The 15,879-nt window shown below is 36.1% G+C and overlaps 1 protein-coding gene across 1 annotated transcript in view; it reads left to right on the top strand.

Annotated features, from left to right (window-relative positions):
• EIF3H (eukaryotic translation initiation factor 3 subunit H) overlaps window positions 1-15,879 on the top strand; it is a 99,476-nt gene that overhangs the window by 13,372 nt on the left and 70,225 nt on the right. Inside the window, exon 2 of the mRNA XM_019459991.2 lies at window positions 9,479-9,635. Within this exon, the coding sequence (XP_019315536.1) occupies window positions 9,479-9,635 (157 nt within the window). The remainder of the gene's footprint in view (window positions 1-9,478; window positions 9,636-15,879) is intronic.

The following is a 15,879-nucleotide window of genomic DNA, read 5'->3' as shown; positions in this document are numbered from 1 at the left end:
GTGTATTTTTTCATCTTCTCCTTTCAAAGCCACTTATTCAGCCCAACCCCCTCCCTTTTTAACATACCTAAAAAAATATACTTAAATCAAGATGTGTCCATATTGTGTCAACTCAGTAGCACTGTCAAAAAGAAATTAGGTTTCTTTGGTGAGACTTCATGTAGTAAATTGCAGTGACTGCTGGATTTTAAAGTCTTTTCTGTTAACTTTTTCTTTATTTGATGTTTTTTGAATTGAAAACAAATGCATACTTATTATAAGTAAGTAAGCAGTAACAGAAATTCATAAGAAAAGATACGTCCTTCCACACCATTCTTGTTGATGCAAACATAAAAGCATAACTGCATGTATATAATACCTTTGTAATTAATTTTGAAAACTCTAACTCTTTGTGTGTCATGGGCATCTTTGGGAGTATGATGAATGCCACAGACTTTTCTTCCAGGAAAATGCCTTAAATATGTAGAAAATATCTCTTAAATACCTAATTAATCTCATTAAATTTCAAAATATTAAAATAGTAGGAAATTTTTAAATATTACACTTTTTTGGCTTCTAAAACAGTACAGTTTAATTCTTGATTGCCTGGGCTTATTGTAAACATGAGTTATTATAAACTTGAGTTTATATATAGTTATATAAAACTTATCTTATACATAATGCAGGGATATAGCAGAGGTTTTTAACCTAGCTCCTTATAAGCATTTCAGGGGATCTTTGAACTCTAAATTGAGAAAAAATTAGTAGTGGGTCAAATGAATTGTTTCTTCATCAGACTTTTACAAATGTGTACAGGTTTCTAAAGTTACGGTATTATTTATGCAGAATAAAATCCACTTATTTTAGGTGTATAGTGTGATGAACTTTTGTAGCTGTAAACAACTACATAGTCCCCACCACATCAAGGTGTGAAATAGTTGCTTCACCCTAAAGAGTGTGCCCTTCTGCAGTCAGTAGGCCTTCACCTGCCTCAGGCGATTAACTACCTAGGGGTTTTGTTTTGCCTTTTCCAGAATTCCATAAAAATAAATCTTACAGTACGTAGCATTTTGTTTGACTTCTTTCATTTCATATAATGTTTTTGAGATTCCTCTCTATTGTACTGATCTTTTGCTCTTTTGTTTTGCTGAGTAGTAGTACATAGAATGGATATATTGGAATTTGTTTGTCTAAGTTTGGTGGGCTTTTGGGTTGCTTTCAGTTTTTAGCTGTTATGAGTAATGCTGTTGTGAACAGTTGTGGACATATCTTTGTGTGGATGTGTTTTCATTTCTTTTGAATTCCTAGGAATAGGAATTTGGGTCATGTAGCAAGTAGTAAGTTTATATTTAACTATAAGATAACTGCAATTACTGTTTTCTACCTTTCCACCAGTACTTTTTCATGGAGCTGTAACTGTTTGGAAAAGTCTTGGTTTCCACTTTCCTGACTTAGAAGTTCAGGACACCATCTTATGATCCAGGACAGAGATTGGATTGCAATTCAGCTCCTAGCTCTTGGGTATTAGACCGGGTCTGATGCACCTTTGGGCACTCCTGTGTTAACTCACAGGTTAATGCTCTGGTTGTTGATTTCTTTGTCTCACTTGGTTGGTTATTTAGACTTTTTTAGAAATATAGCATATTTAACATTTCTACATATCTTTCATGTACTCAAATTGGCATATTCAGGTTCTTCAAATTGGCATATTGCAAGGCCTAACAGTTCCAGATATAGTTCTTAAGTAGTTTACTTTTTGACCCTGAACTTTCTTAGAGTTGCTACCTTTGACAGAGCAATTTTGTGTGGTAGCTTCATAGACATAATTTTACCAGGTAAAGATTACCTTTGACACTGGTATTAGAAATATTGCTGATTAAAGTCTTGGTAATATTTCTTGAAAGGATTTTGTTAATATATTGTTTTATAATTAACAAAAATTAATTGAAATTGCTCATCTTGAATTATGTAATGGTATCTTAAGACATAGCTGTTTGGGTTTATTATTTATATGCCAGTGCTTTTGGTAAAAACACGCAAGTGTGCTGCTACAGTGCTAGTGTTCATCCATCTCTAGGCCTTTTTGTTCTGCTGAAGTGTGACTTGTGTGCTTCATGAAAAGTAAATATTAGCATTTCTGTTTAAACTATTATTTAAAATCCATAGCTCACAAATATTGGCTTCACCCAAGCTCACTTGCTTGTTCTTCAGTTTTCTCTGCTCGGGTGTCATCTCAGAGAGGCCTGTCCTGGACCATGCTCTTTAAGGTTATCTACCTTTTACTCTCCTTTTTATTTTCTTCAGAGTGCAATTCACAATCTGTAATCACATTCACCTTAATTGTTGTTCTGGTTCTTAAAGTGGGGGAAGCCCCTACACTTTTATATAGAGGGCCTCTGAAGTCTAAACTATTTTCATAGTAATATTTAAACATTATTTGTCATTTTTACTCTCACTCTTGAATGAGTGTTTAATGGAAGTTTCTGGATGCTACATGATGTGTGATATTAAAAGATTGAATGCAGAAGCAGATATGAGAATCTTGTTGTCTTTTATTAAACTAGACATTAATAGGATTCACAAGAAATGTGAAACAATGTTGTTCTATCCTGATTAAAATTTCTTTTTGAAAATGTGAATGTTACACAGAAATGTGAAACTGTCATTTTTTATATCCCGATTGCTTTTATTTTGGAAAAGTTATTTTTCTAACAAATGTATTTTGTGATAGCATGTAATACATTTGTTATTGTTGTTTTTATTTATTATTATTTTCTAAAAATTTTTTAATGTTTATTTATTTCTGAGACAGAGACAGAGCATGAGTGGGGAAGGGGCAGAGAGAGAGGGAGACACAGAATCCGGAGCAGGCTCCAGTCTCTGAGCTGTCAGCACAGCCTGATGTGGGGCTCGGAACTCATGAGCTGTGAGATCATGACTTGAGCCGAAGTCGGTCGCTCAACTGACTGAGCCACCCAGGCGCCCCTGTTATTGTTTTTTTTTTTTTTTTTAAATTTTTTTTTTTTTTAACGTTTATTTATTTTTGAGACAGAGAGAGACAGAGCATGAACAGGGGAGGGGCAGAGAGAGAGGGAGACACAGAATCTGAAACAGCCTCCAGGCTCTGAGCTGTCAGCACAGAGCCCGACGCGGGGCTCGAACTCACAGACCGCGAGATCGTGACCTGAGCCGAAGTCGGCCGCCTAACCGACTGAGCCACCCAGGCGCCCCAACCCTGTTATTGTTTTTAAGTGAATAAATTGTTTTGAACATTTTTCATTTTGAATTTCTAATATGTAAATATCAACATAAAAATTCTTTTGGGTCCTCAGTAATTTCTAAGAGTGTTAAAAGGAACTTTCGGATTAAAAACTTTTGATATTTGCTATTCCAAAATATAAACCCTATCAAAGTAAATACTTTTTATGTGTTTGATTTTAGTTTCATTTTCCCAGTTGGCCTGTCAGAGGTAACTGGCCTGTAGAAGTCATTCAGCACATACCTAGGTGAATGGATAAATGAGTGAATGAAAGAAGCCCAAAATAACAATTCTGGTGATTCTGTGCACAGCTTCCAAATCTGTCTGTAGTAACTGGTCTTTGCAGATATCATATTTGATAGAAAATTACTCTAATTCATCAGACAGCATAATCTTTATTTTGGTCAGATTTAAATTGTTCCCTGGTATGGAATTGAGTTTGGTAAGATTTTGATGGGTCTTAGAGATTGTGCTAAATGTTTCTTTTCAGGGAGGATGGAAGATTTTATCCATCATACTTATTACTCAGATTTTAGGTTTGTGGACTTCTGGTATAATTAATTTATTTGCATATTTTAGATTGTTCATATTTTATCCTATAATATTGAGAATACTTTGTTGTGTATAACATTTTGGGCAAAGTTAGGTTTTCATTTTTTTTAGAAAGCTAGACACTTTAAAAATTAGTATTGTGTTCATTAGAGATGATGAAGTAGTTTACTTTGCTCTTTCAAATTATCTTCACTGAATAATAAACAATAGTGGAAAAAATGTTTCCTCTAGGGTAATTTCAGCAGAGGAGACATCTGTTTACTATCTTGCAAGTTGAGATTCCTTTCTAAGATCCACCCAGCTTGAGAATGTGCAAACCTCAGAAAGCTAGGAGACCCATTCTAGGGAGAGTTGTCATATTCAGAGACCAGTACTTACTTCGCAGGGCAAATCAAGTAGGTTATTAAACACTTAGACCCAGAGTATGGCAAAGTTTGGGGGTGTAGAAGAATTTGGTAATTCTATTGGCCAATATGTTTCCATCCTTTAGGCTTAATTTGTAGGAAAATTTTTATTTACCCATGAATTTATAGGATAAACAAACCTGGTCAACAGTAGCCCATAAGCAGGGTTTTTGTTTTTCGTTTGTTTTTTTTTTAAGTTTGTTTATTTATTTTGAGAGAGATGGAGGCTGTATGAGTGAGGGAGAGGCAGAGAGAGAGGGAGAGAGAATCCCAAGCAGGTTCCGCTGCAGGCGACAGAGCCCTGTGTGGGGCCCGAACCCACAAACCTCCAGATCATGACCTGAGCTGAAACCTAGAGTCAGACTCTTAACCAACTGAGCCACCCAGGCGTCCCAGTTCATACGCAGTTTTAAGTATGGGGGCATAGGTCTTAGAGAACACTTGATACTTCTCGCATGGATTGTTGGCATTACCTTCCTTCCTTCTCATCTCTGTGCTGTAGAGATTCTTCCAAGTAGGGCTTGAGTTCCTCTTATTGGGAGGATATTTCTCCTTTTTATATTTGTATTTATAATTTATATAATTTATATATTTATATAATTTATATGATTTATATGTGTAAATATATATTTATAAAATATATTTATATTTTATATTTATATTTCTGCTTTTATAAATAAAATGTTCACTTTTGGGTCTGTGTTTCTCAGTATTCTCACTGTTTATCAACACAGGGAGTCTTAAAACAGGAAAGGAAACTTTGTTTTAACCAGTTGTGTGCATTTCAGTCATCTGAGGAACTAAAAAGAGGAAGCCTGGCCCATACTTCCACATTAAAAGTTAGAATGAAGTAGGATGTTAGAATCACCTGGAGAATCTAAAACAAAACCATAAAGAAACAAAATCCCCACAAACCAATATATGAATCTCAGCCCAGATCAATTAACTCAGAGGTTGGATTCAGGCATCAGCTTTTTGTGTCTGTGGTGGTTTTTGGTTTTGTTTTTTTGTTTTGTTTTGTGTTTAATACTGACGGCTCTAATATGTAGCCAGGGTGAAGACTTCTCTTCATTTATTTAAAAAAAAAAACAAACTTCACGGGCCATTTTGGTAAGCGAACAAGTGATAATAGAGCTCTTGAGTATGTGGGGTCATTTGTGAACACTTAATAAACAAAATATAGGAGTATGTTTTGTTTTGGAGAATATTAAGCTTTCGTGTATCTGTTTTTAAAAGTAAGAGGAAGCATGACAAACAGGGTTAATTAAAAATATACCAGCACTGTTTTAGGGACAGAGGCATATGGTTTGGTTGGAGTGCAAGGAAGTGAAAGGGGGATGAGCTTGACTGAAACAGGACTTTTGTGGTAGAACATTCCCATCTTGTGGCTTGTGAGAATAGTGCTGTTTAAAGATTAGAAGCTGTATTGCATTCTAGCAACTAATGGCGGTTTCCTGTTGATGCTACTTCTAGTGATCAGGGCACAAAACATTTGACCTCTAACACCATTCTCTTAGAGTCTTTTTGCTGCCTGACCCTGTAACCTTACACTGAACTTTCCTACTTCTTGCACAAAACTCTGCTTCTGCAACCTAGTTACAGGGGCTTCCTCAAGAGCTGTTGCCCCTGCATTCTGTCTGTTTCAGCCTCGTTACTACAAAGTTACTCACTTATTATGAAGTAATTAAAGGTACCTTGAAATTCGAAATCCTATCTCCCCTCCCTGATTTAATAATTTTGTGTCAGAATATCTGTTTCCTCATCTGTCAAATAAATGAAGAAATATTACTGACTTCATAGAGTACTTTTAGGGATTAAGTGAGTCATTGCATGTAAGACACTGACTGGAGTGTTTGATAGAAGTGATTGATAAATGTTCAGCATTCAGTCCTTCAGCAGATCTTTTTGAGTTATCTTTTATGTGCCAGTACCTGTTTGGATGTTGAAGATGGGCGAATAAAACGTCTCTTCATTTTTATGAGAATATTTAAGAGGGGAGACCATGAGCAGAACATGGATTTTTGTGTTGTAAATACCAAAAATTATGCAACATTTTTATTTAAACAGTAAATTCTTGTTATTTCTGTAGAATATCAAAAGCTTGTATGTAAATTTGTTACTTCTGATCAGGAATTTCCTTTTGACATCTCCTCTCAAGTTTGAATTGCAAGTCCATTGCATTGTTTTTTGAACTAAAGAATTGAGATTTTAGCATGTATATAGGAAATAAGAGCATAAAATGTCAAAGTGAAAAATGAGTTAGCTTAGTTTTGATAAAAAAATTTTTTTTTAATTTTTGAATGCTCTCTTTTATGAGATTATATTACAATGGCAAGATGACAGATACTAGAGTTGAAATTACTTTAGTGATCACCAAGCCTTTCCTTAAGTCTTTTTATTTTGGATAACCTTAAATGTTAGAGAGAATTCACCCTTAAAATTTAAGTCTTGTTTCCTGATACTGTCATCTGTGGCCCTTATTTTGCCTTTCAAAGTAAGACACATCCTCTAGTGCCTCACTGTTTAGAAAGTGCTCTTTGTGATTGTCCCTGCTGTGGAGAGAGATTTGAATTTATTGAAGTAGTTCTCATCATAGGGTTTTAAGCTTTCTCTCTTACAATTACCCCTTCCTGTGTACACTTACTTATGTTGATCATCTTTAGCAGGTAGTTAAACCATGTGCTTCTCCTTTCTCTCAGTTGGATACTATTACTGTAAATTTTCTCTCTGATCATATAGAGAAGTGACTAGAATAGGTCAGTGATGCTGAAAAGAGATGATAGTTTCTGTTAGTTGGAGCACTGTACTTCTGTTGATGCTGTATGAAGTTGCATTGACTCTTTGGCCAGGCATGTCAAGCTGCTGTGCTGTTTGGTTACATTGCCCTCCTACCCCCCATCCCTTTATAGTTCATTATTATTAGCGTTAAGTCAGTGTTACAGTGTAAGTTATTTTTGAACTGTGATAACTCATTGTCAATTATAATAATAATTTCCTCACATCCCAGTTTTATTTGTAAAAGGAAATAAGGTTGTTTTGGCTTGGCTTCTTTGTGAAACTGCTGGGTACTTGTCAGCAACACTCCTTTTTGCACACACGAGCACCAGCTGTTTAGGAATCAGCTCTGGAGTTTGTCCAAACATCTACATTAAGCTTTGCAGTCTTCTAGCATCTCTCATTTACTTTGATTTCAACAGTGGTATAGCGATCTCATTAATAGGATTAAGTATCTACAACCTAGGCAACCTAGACAAGTTGGTAGGTGTGTTTATAATAACTTTTTATTAGTTCTCTTTATCCCTTCTTGGTCATCTGTGTTTCTTTTTTAAGTGTGACAATAATTGTAGCCAAGAGGTAAGTTGAATAGGAGTTAAATAGTTCTCCTTTTTTTTTTTTTTTTTGATTTTTAATGTTTATTTTTGAGAGAGAGAGAGAGAGCGCGCACATGAGCAGGGGAGGGGCAGAGAGAGACACACACACATAGAATCAGCTTCAGGCTCTGAGCTGTCAGTACAGCTGGGGCTCGAACCTAGGAACCATGAGATCATGACCTGAGCCGAAGTCAGATGCTTAACCAGCTGAGCCACCCAGGAGCCCCATAGTTCTGCTTTTTTTTTTTTTTTTTTGACAAAAATCAATAATATCATTTATTACATGTCAGACCCTGTGTGAAGTATTTACTATACATTATCTCATTTTTAATGGTGTCAGTATTGCTTTGGACAGCTCCATGTTGCAAATTAGAAATCAAAGACTTAGGAAGAATAAATAGCTTTTGCAAGGTGACAGCCAGTAAGTGTTGGAGCTGGAACTCCTACCCATGCCTGCACGACTCTCAAAGCTCATTCTGTGCCTTTTAAATAGAGAGGTCTTTTCTAAAGGAATGTGTAAAATTGTGCACTTTCTTCATTTCATACTCTTGAAGGTCTTAATCAGTTGAGGTTCTTCCACATTAAATTCTTTTCCCTCCTAGGGCGCCTGGGTGGCTCATTCGGTTGAGCATCTGACTTCGGCTCAGGTCATGATCTCACGGTTTGTGAGTTCGAGCCCCACGTTGGGCTCTGTGCTGACAGCTCAGAGCCTGGAGCCTGCTTCGGATTCTGTGTCTCCCTCTCTCTGTGCCCCTCCTCCACTTGTGCTCTGTCTCTATCTCTCAAAAATGAATAAATGTAAAAAAAAAAAAAATAAATAAAAAAACCCTCTTCTCCCTCCTGCTTGCGATCTTTAAGAGGTCTGGATCTTGTTGATATAGTACCTTTATGGGGTCTGTTCATCACAAAGTCTATGACTAATCCATTGTTTTAATTACTGAATTACTGCTATGAACATAAGTCTCCTTGTGATTAAAGTTAAAATACACAGCTTTGGAGTTTGACTTGGTTTAAATCTTGGCTCTTCCACTTCCTGGATGTGCGACCTTTCTCTCTGTTCTATTAGAGGTTATTTGGTATATCCTTCTGGTTGAGGAAAATTAGGTAGTGCTGGAGTCTGGGTTCTCTTTGATTTTTCTGTTACCAAACAGATCCTTTTTGGATACTTGTTCCCATTGTTGGTTCCCTTGACTTAATGAGATGTTTTGTTCAGGAACCATCTTGAGAATTTAAGAAATTGTCAAGGGAGTGGCCTGCTTTCAGGTTTTCAGGTAATTGAGGACTTTATCTCTATGTTATTGATGGTTTTATCATCTGTGTCAGGAAATTATCCTCCTGTTAACAAAAGTTAATAGGATCATTTCCTCTATAATGACCTTGAATTGAGGCGAAACTGTTTGAAGCTGCTCCTGGATTCCAGACCTTTCAGAGCCATGACCTGAAGTCAAAAATGGACATTTTGGACATGTCTTCAGACTCCAGGAGTTTCAGGTGTACGTTTGGATTATGTGAGCTTATTATTTGTGTCAGAGTAAGAATTGATTTGTAAGAAAATTGGTTCTATTATATAATTCTGTGTTTTTTTGCAAACCTACTTGTATGGTTCATTTTTTTTCCCTTGAAATAAAGGAAATAAAAACTGTAAGGATGATTTTTGAAAAAAAATTTTTAATGTTTTTTAATTTTTGAGACAGAGAGAGACAGAGCATGAACAGGGGAGGGGCAGAGAGAGGGAGACACAGAGTCTGAAGCAGGCTCCAGGCTCTGAGCTAGCAGCACCGAGCCCGATGCGGGGTTAGAACTCGCGGACCGTGAGATCATGACCTGAGCTGAAGTCGGATGCTTAACCGACTAAGCCACCCAGGAGCCCCTGTAAGGATGATTTTTCAGTTCACTTCTGTATTTTCTTTTAGGTGGTATTAAAAATAATCAAACATTATCAAGAAGAAGGACAAGGAACTGAAGTGGTTCAGGGAGTGCTTTTGGGCTTGGTTGTAGAAGATCGTCTTGAAATTACCAACTGCTTTCCTTTCCCTCAACACACAGAAGATGATGCTGACTTTGATGAAGGTAAGGGTACTCATTTCAAAAATCTTTGCAGTGCACACAAATGATTTTTAACACATTTCTCACCATAACCTTTCATTATCTCTTACTGGGAGTCTATCAGGCCAGTCTAGTTCACTTGATTTCAGAGTTTCTTGAAAACATTAGGCAAATTTGGGGCACCTGGGTGGCTCAGTCGGTTAAGCATTCAACTTCTGCTCAGGTCATGATCTCATGGTTCGAGCCCCGAATTGGTCTCTGTGCTGACAGTTCGGAGCCTGGAGCCTGCTTCGGATTCTGTGTCTCCCTCTCCCTCTGCCCGTCCCCCACTCATGCTTTTTCTCGCTCAAAAATAAATAAACATTAACAGATTATGCAAATTCTTTGAAATGAGGATTTATATCAAAAGATTCATTAGTTTGGCCTTATTTGGAATTTGAGATTCCGATTTTAGTAATTTGGATAGAAACTGTGTTGTTGTTAAACTTTCCCATTATGAAATCAGCTTGCAAATAACTTACATCGTGAAGGGCAAGGATCATCATTATGTGTCCAGTATCCATTTTCTTCTGTAGTGTTTTGTTTTAATGTTTGAGAAGATGAACTTAGCTATCTATTTCAGAAAGAAGATACTCCTTAAGCATTTCAGGAGGTTTTTGGGGTTTTTTTGGTGCTACAGGTATAATAGCTTTGTTAGCAAAAGCCAGTAGTAGATAAAACTTACACCAAAGGCCAAGGTCAATAACCTGAAAGATTTAAAAAAAAAATCTAGTTGAAAGTAATTTCTCACTTGTCTCAACACTCAGGGATCATTTTCTACATAACTTTTTTTTATTATGATAAGAACAAGTAGTAAAATTTACCATTTTGAGTATATATAGTGTTAACTATACATAGCAGGTGTCATGGAACAGATCTGTAGAACTTTTTCATCTTGGAAAAACTAAAACTCTATATTTGTTGACTAACTGCTCCTCTTTCCCCCTTTGCTAGCCTCTGGCAACCATCCTTCTGCTTTCTGTTTCTGAGAGTTTGACTTCTTTATATCTCATATAAGTGAAATTAGCAGTATTTGGCTTTTGGCTTTTTTGAGACTGATTTATCTCACATAACTTAATGTTCTCTAGGTTCGTGCATGTTATAGCATATGACAGGATATCATTTTTTAAGGCTGAGTAATATTCTATTGTATGCAATACCACTTTTTCCGGGGCTCCTGGGTGGCTCAGTCGGTTAAGCGTCCGACTTCAGCTCAGGTCACGATCTCGCGGTCCGTGAGTTCGAGCCCCGCGTCAGGCTCTGGGCTGATGGCTCAGAGCCTGGAGCCTGCTTCCGATTCTGTGTCTCCCTCTCTCTCTGCCCCTCCCCCGTTCATGCTCTGTCTCTCTCTGTCTCAAAAATAAATAAAAAACGTTAAAAAAAAAATTTAATACCACTTTTTCCTTATCCATTCAACTGTTGATAAATAGATTGTTTCTGCCTCTTGACTTTTTTGAATAATGCTCAGCTATCTCTTCAGGGTCTTGTTTTCAGTTCTCTTGGATATATTCCCAGAAGTGGGATTTGGTGGATCATATATTAATTCTATATTTAATTTTTTGAGGAACTTCCATACTGCCTTTTAAGTAGTGACACCAGTTTACATTCTCCGCCAATAGTTTGCAGGGTTTGCAACGTCCTCACATTCTCACCAACGTTTGTTATTTTCTGGTTATTTATTTTTTTGATAGTGATAGCAACTGTACTAACAGATGTGAGGTGATATTGTGGTTTTGATTTTCATTTCCCTTATAGCGATGTTGAGTATCTTTTATATGCTTATTGTCTGTATGTATTCTTTGAAGAAATGTCTATTAAGGTATGTTGTCCATTTTTAAGGATTGTTCAGTTGAAGAAGTTCTTTGTATATTCTGGATATTAACCCCTTATCATATGTATGATTTGCAGATATTTTCTTCCATTCCATAGGTTACTTTTTACTTTTTCACTCTATTGATTTGTTTCCTTTGCTGAAGCTTTTTAGTTTGATGTAATCCATATTGTCTGTTTTTGCTTTTGTTGCTGGTACTTTTGGTATAACATCCAAGAGATTATTGTCAAGACCAATGTTAGGAAGCTCCTTCCTTATATTGTCTTCTAGGAATTTTATGCTAGTACCATTCTGCTTTGATTACTGTTGCTTTGTAATATGTTTTGAAATCAAGATGTGTGAGGCATCCAGCTTTGTTTTTCTTTCTCAAGATTTTGGCTATTTAAGGTCCTTTGAAATTTCATATGAATTTTAGTATTTTTTTTTCCTATTTGCATAAAAATACCATTGGGATTTTGGTAGGGATTACATTGAATCTGTAGGTCAGTTTGAGTAGTACATTTTAACAATATTAAATCTTCCTAGCTATGAATAAATGCCTTTCCATTTATTTGTATTGTCTTAACTTTCTTCCAACTGTTTTATAGTTATCAGTGTACAAGTTATTTCCAATTGTTTTTATTCATTTTGATGCTGTTGTGAAATTTTTAAAAAATTTCCTTTTTTGTCATTTTTTTCTATGTAACTTTAAACTGATGACTTTTCACTTGGATAAAATGTAAGATTTCACATACTCATGGTACCTTGAAGATATTAATAGACACCAAATATAACCTTGCTAAGGTTAGTACCTTGATATTGCAATTTGGTCGACAAAAATCCTTTTTTTCATTAAAGTAATACCTTTAGAAACCAACCAAGGCTATTTTATTCTAGGCACTTGAGTATTTGTGCAGTATGTGTCTTTTTTTTTTTTTTTTTAAAGCTGACTGAGCTTTCCTTGTTTCATCTGAACTACTATAAAATACTGGATTACGGTTGGAGATTCTCTGTAGTAGTAGATATCTCAGTTCCTCTCTTTACCAGCATATCTGGAGGGTGCTTAATTACATTGCAGTCATAACTTTTTTTTAATTTTTAATTATGTTTATTTATTTATTTAGAGAGAGAGTGCACGTGCATGCAAGCTCCAGGGAGGGGCAGAGAGAGAGGAGGGAGAGAATCCCAAGCAGACTCTGAGTTGTCATTATGAAGCCCGATTTGGGGCTTGAACCCATGAACCATGAGATCATGGCCTGAATTAAGATCAAGAGTTGGATGTTTAACCAACTGAGTCACCCAGGCTCTCCTACAGCAATAACTCTTTTAGAGCTGGAAGACCAGGGGAGAAGACAAAAGGATTGTTAACATAGTTTTTTTTGGTTTGCAAGTGAGGAGTCTGAGAGGTGCACTTGAAGTGACATACTCAAGTTACTGTGTTAGTGGCACAATTGGGAATAGAATCCATTCCTGCAGAGTTTATATTGTCACATAGTTTTCTCAGGTAATTTATTCTGTCTTATAAAATTCTCAGTTTTATGTGCAAGAAATAATCAGTGCAATTATGGTAGATGAACAAAGCAAAATATATTATTAATTTTAGATCTTGATCATTGGATGCTGACTTCTCTTATGGGCTTTCAGGTAATTGACCAATATGCTATTTCATTAACATGTACTTTAAGAAGCTCATTAAAAGTTATGTTAACAACCTGGAGATAAGAAATTTCAATTTAGCGTCAAATAATAAAAAATTTGTTGGGAATTGTGTGCTGTGTATTGTATGTACATTGCCTGTAATTAGTTGTTACTCTGCACATTTGAAGGTTTTATCAGTCTCATTTTCTAAATTAGGAAACTGATGCTCAATAAGACAAAGAACTTGTCCAAACTTGTCATTTAACTGGGAATTTATAGAATAGGGATTGAAATCTTTGGCTGTCTGTTTCCAAGTCTCATGATTTTCCTGCTATATGTTGTTGCTTTTGGACACTTAGTGAAGTGGAAGCCAGTGATTAAAAGGGTGTAGAGTGGGGAGCATCATTACTTTATGTCTGAAATCTGCTTTTTGGATAAAACAATTAAATTTGTTTTTCTTGATTTATCTTTAGAAGCTGGTAGGATTTGCCATTTTTCTTATATGTATGAAAAGTCTAAGATAATACTTTATATTTCTGCCTAGCCTTGTATAGCCAGTCTTGAATTTTAGGTTCTCTCACATAATTCATTTAATTATCTGAATAGGCATTAGTATGTAGTCACCATTAGATTTTTATCATACCTAGATAGGAGCTAAGTTTTTTCATTATATGGATGTGTCTTGGAATAGAATTGTTCTGAGTATTGATTATTTTAAATCTTTAAATCTTTCTAAACATCCATTGTTTTGCTTCTGTTGTTGTTATTTTTTGCCTACTAAAACTAATATCTAGGGAAAGATCTTTTCTTCTGCCCTTCACTCTTTGGAAGTAAAGTACTCACAAAATATTTCATAATTTTAATGGTTACATATTTTGAGTTGCTTAGGTGTTTGTTTCTGTGTTTTTATTTGGTGCCTTATGTAAAGTGGAGAGTTTTAATCTGTGGTCTAATGTGAAATGTTTTAAATTAGGGGCTGGCAAGCTACAATCTGTGGGCCTGCTTTTGCATGTAAAGTTTTATTGGAACACTGCCATGCCCATTCATTTATGTATTTTCTTCTGTGGCTGTGTTCCTGCTACAGTGGCATAGTTGGGTAGTTGTGACAGAGACCATATGGGCACCAAACCTGAATTTTTTTTTTTAAACTGTTTGGCCCCTTAAGAAAGTCTGACCACTTCCTTCATACACACACACACACACACACACAAATATATATTCATTCATATACGTGTGTATATATGTACATATACACACACATGTGCATCATATATGAATATATAGTCGCATATATTCATACATATGTATATGTATACATATATACACACATACATATACACACATACTTTTTTTTGTTATTTTTTTCTGTCATAAGGTTAAAGAATAAGGTAGTAAATAGTACTCTCTTTCCATCATAAATAGATGACTTTTTTTTGTTGCTTATTCCTTCTAGATACTGCTCTTAACATTGACTCTTAAGTCTAGAATGTACTATGAGCACTGTAATAAAAACGTTGATGGGGTGCCTGGGTGGCTCAGTTGGTTAGGTGGCTGACTTCAGCTCAGGTCATGATCTCATGGTTTATGGGTTCAAGCCCCGTGTTGGGCTCTGTGCTGACAGCTCGGAGCCTGGAGCCTGCTTTGGAATCTGTGACTCCCCACCTCTCTCTGTCCCCTTCCCAGCTCATGCTCTGTCTCTCAAAAAATAAATAAACGTTAAAAAAATTAAACAAACAAACGTTGATATTATTAGGTATTTGTTTGTGCATCTGGAAAGTATCAGAAAATGTAGTGTTTCCTTTATTTTAACGCAGAGTACTCCCCCCGCCATACCGAGCTCTTGGTGTTTAGGGGAACTGTGTGTAGATACTGGGAAGAAAGACATTCAGTTCACGGTTGTAGACTTGTGAATCAGGTACAGGTTTCCGCGAAAGTGGAGTGTTTCTGTGAAACCTTTGTCACAAAACGAAGAAGCAGTTACCATTAATTTATATGGAAAAAATTTTGAGCATTCCCAGACCCCAAAAATAACCTCTCTTAGGCTTTTCTGATACCTTAGTACACATCTTGCTAATGGATACACAGAATAAATGAAGATGAAGCACAGATGCTCACACAGTTCTAAGCCATGGCGACTTGGTGCTTGGGGAGGATTGGCGGGGCCACTCTCACTGCTTGCCTTGTATGCTGCCTCTAACAGTTCACTGCGAAACGAATACTGAAAGTTGTTTTCACTTTTCGCCATTTTTTGTAAAAGTGGAAGTTCTCTTTGGATTTCTTTCATTCAGTCTTTTGTAAAAGTGAAGTGGTGTACCGTCTGGAACTGTGAACTTCCAAAAGCAGGGTATGCCGGTATTACGGAAAGGTAATGAATGGTATGAGGCCAGAAAACTTGGGTGGGAACCTCAGCTCTGTAGAGATCTGTGTGACGCTGAGTGACTTTAGTTCGGAACTAGTTTTTTCCTGACTGTGTACTATCTTTTAGCACATATTAATTGCTCACTTATTGAGTACTAGAAACATAGCTGAAGGATAATTTCTTTATGAGATTGAGATTAATGCCACCTTGGATTATGTTACAGTAGCATGATTCAAAACCAAGAAAACTTGTGGCATGAAGTTTTTCTTTTTTGTTTCTTTCCATGAATTCACCTTTTTTTTTCCACGTGTGATAACTTTTCCTTTAAGTGGCTTAAATCTTGATATACTTTTGTATTGCAGGATTAACTTTCTAGTTAAAAGTGAGGTAACTCACTCTCACCAGAGAACATAAGCTTTTTA

This window comes from Panthera pardus, unplaced genomic scaffold (assembly GCF_024362965.1).
Source record: "Panthera pardus isolate Hobbes unplaced genomic scaffold, ASM2436296v1 HiC_scaffold_7, whole genome shotgun sequence".
NCBI lineage: Eukaryota > Metazoa > Chordata > Mammalia > Carnivora > Felidae > Panthera > Panthera pardus.
This window is presented reverse-complemented; position numbering and strand designations above follow the sequence as displayed.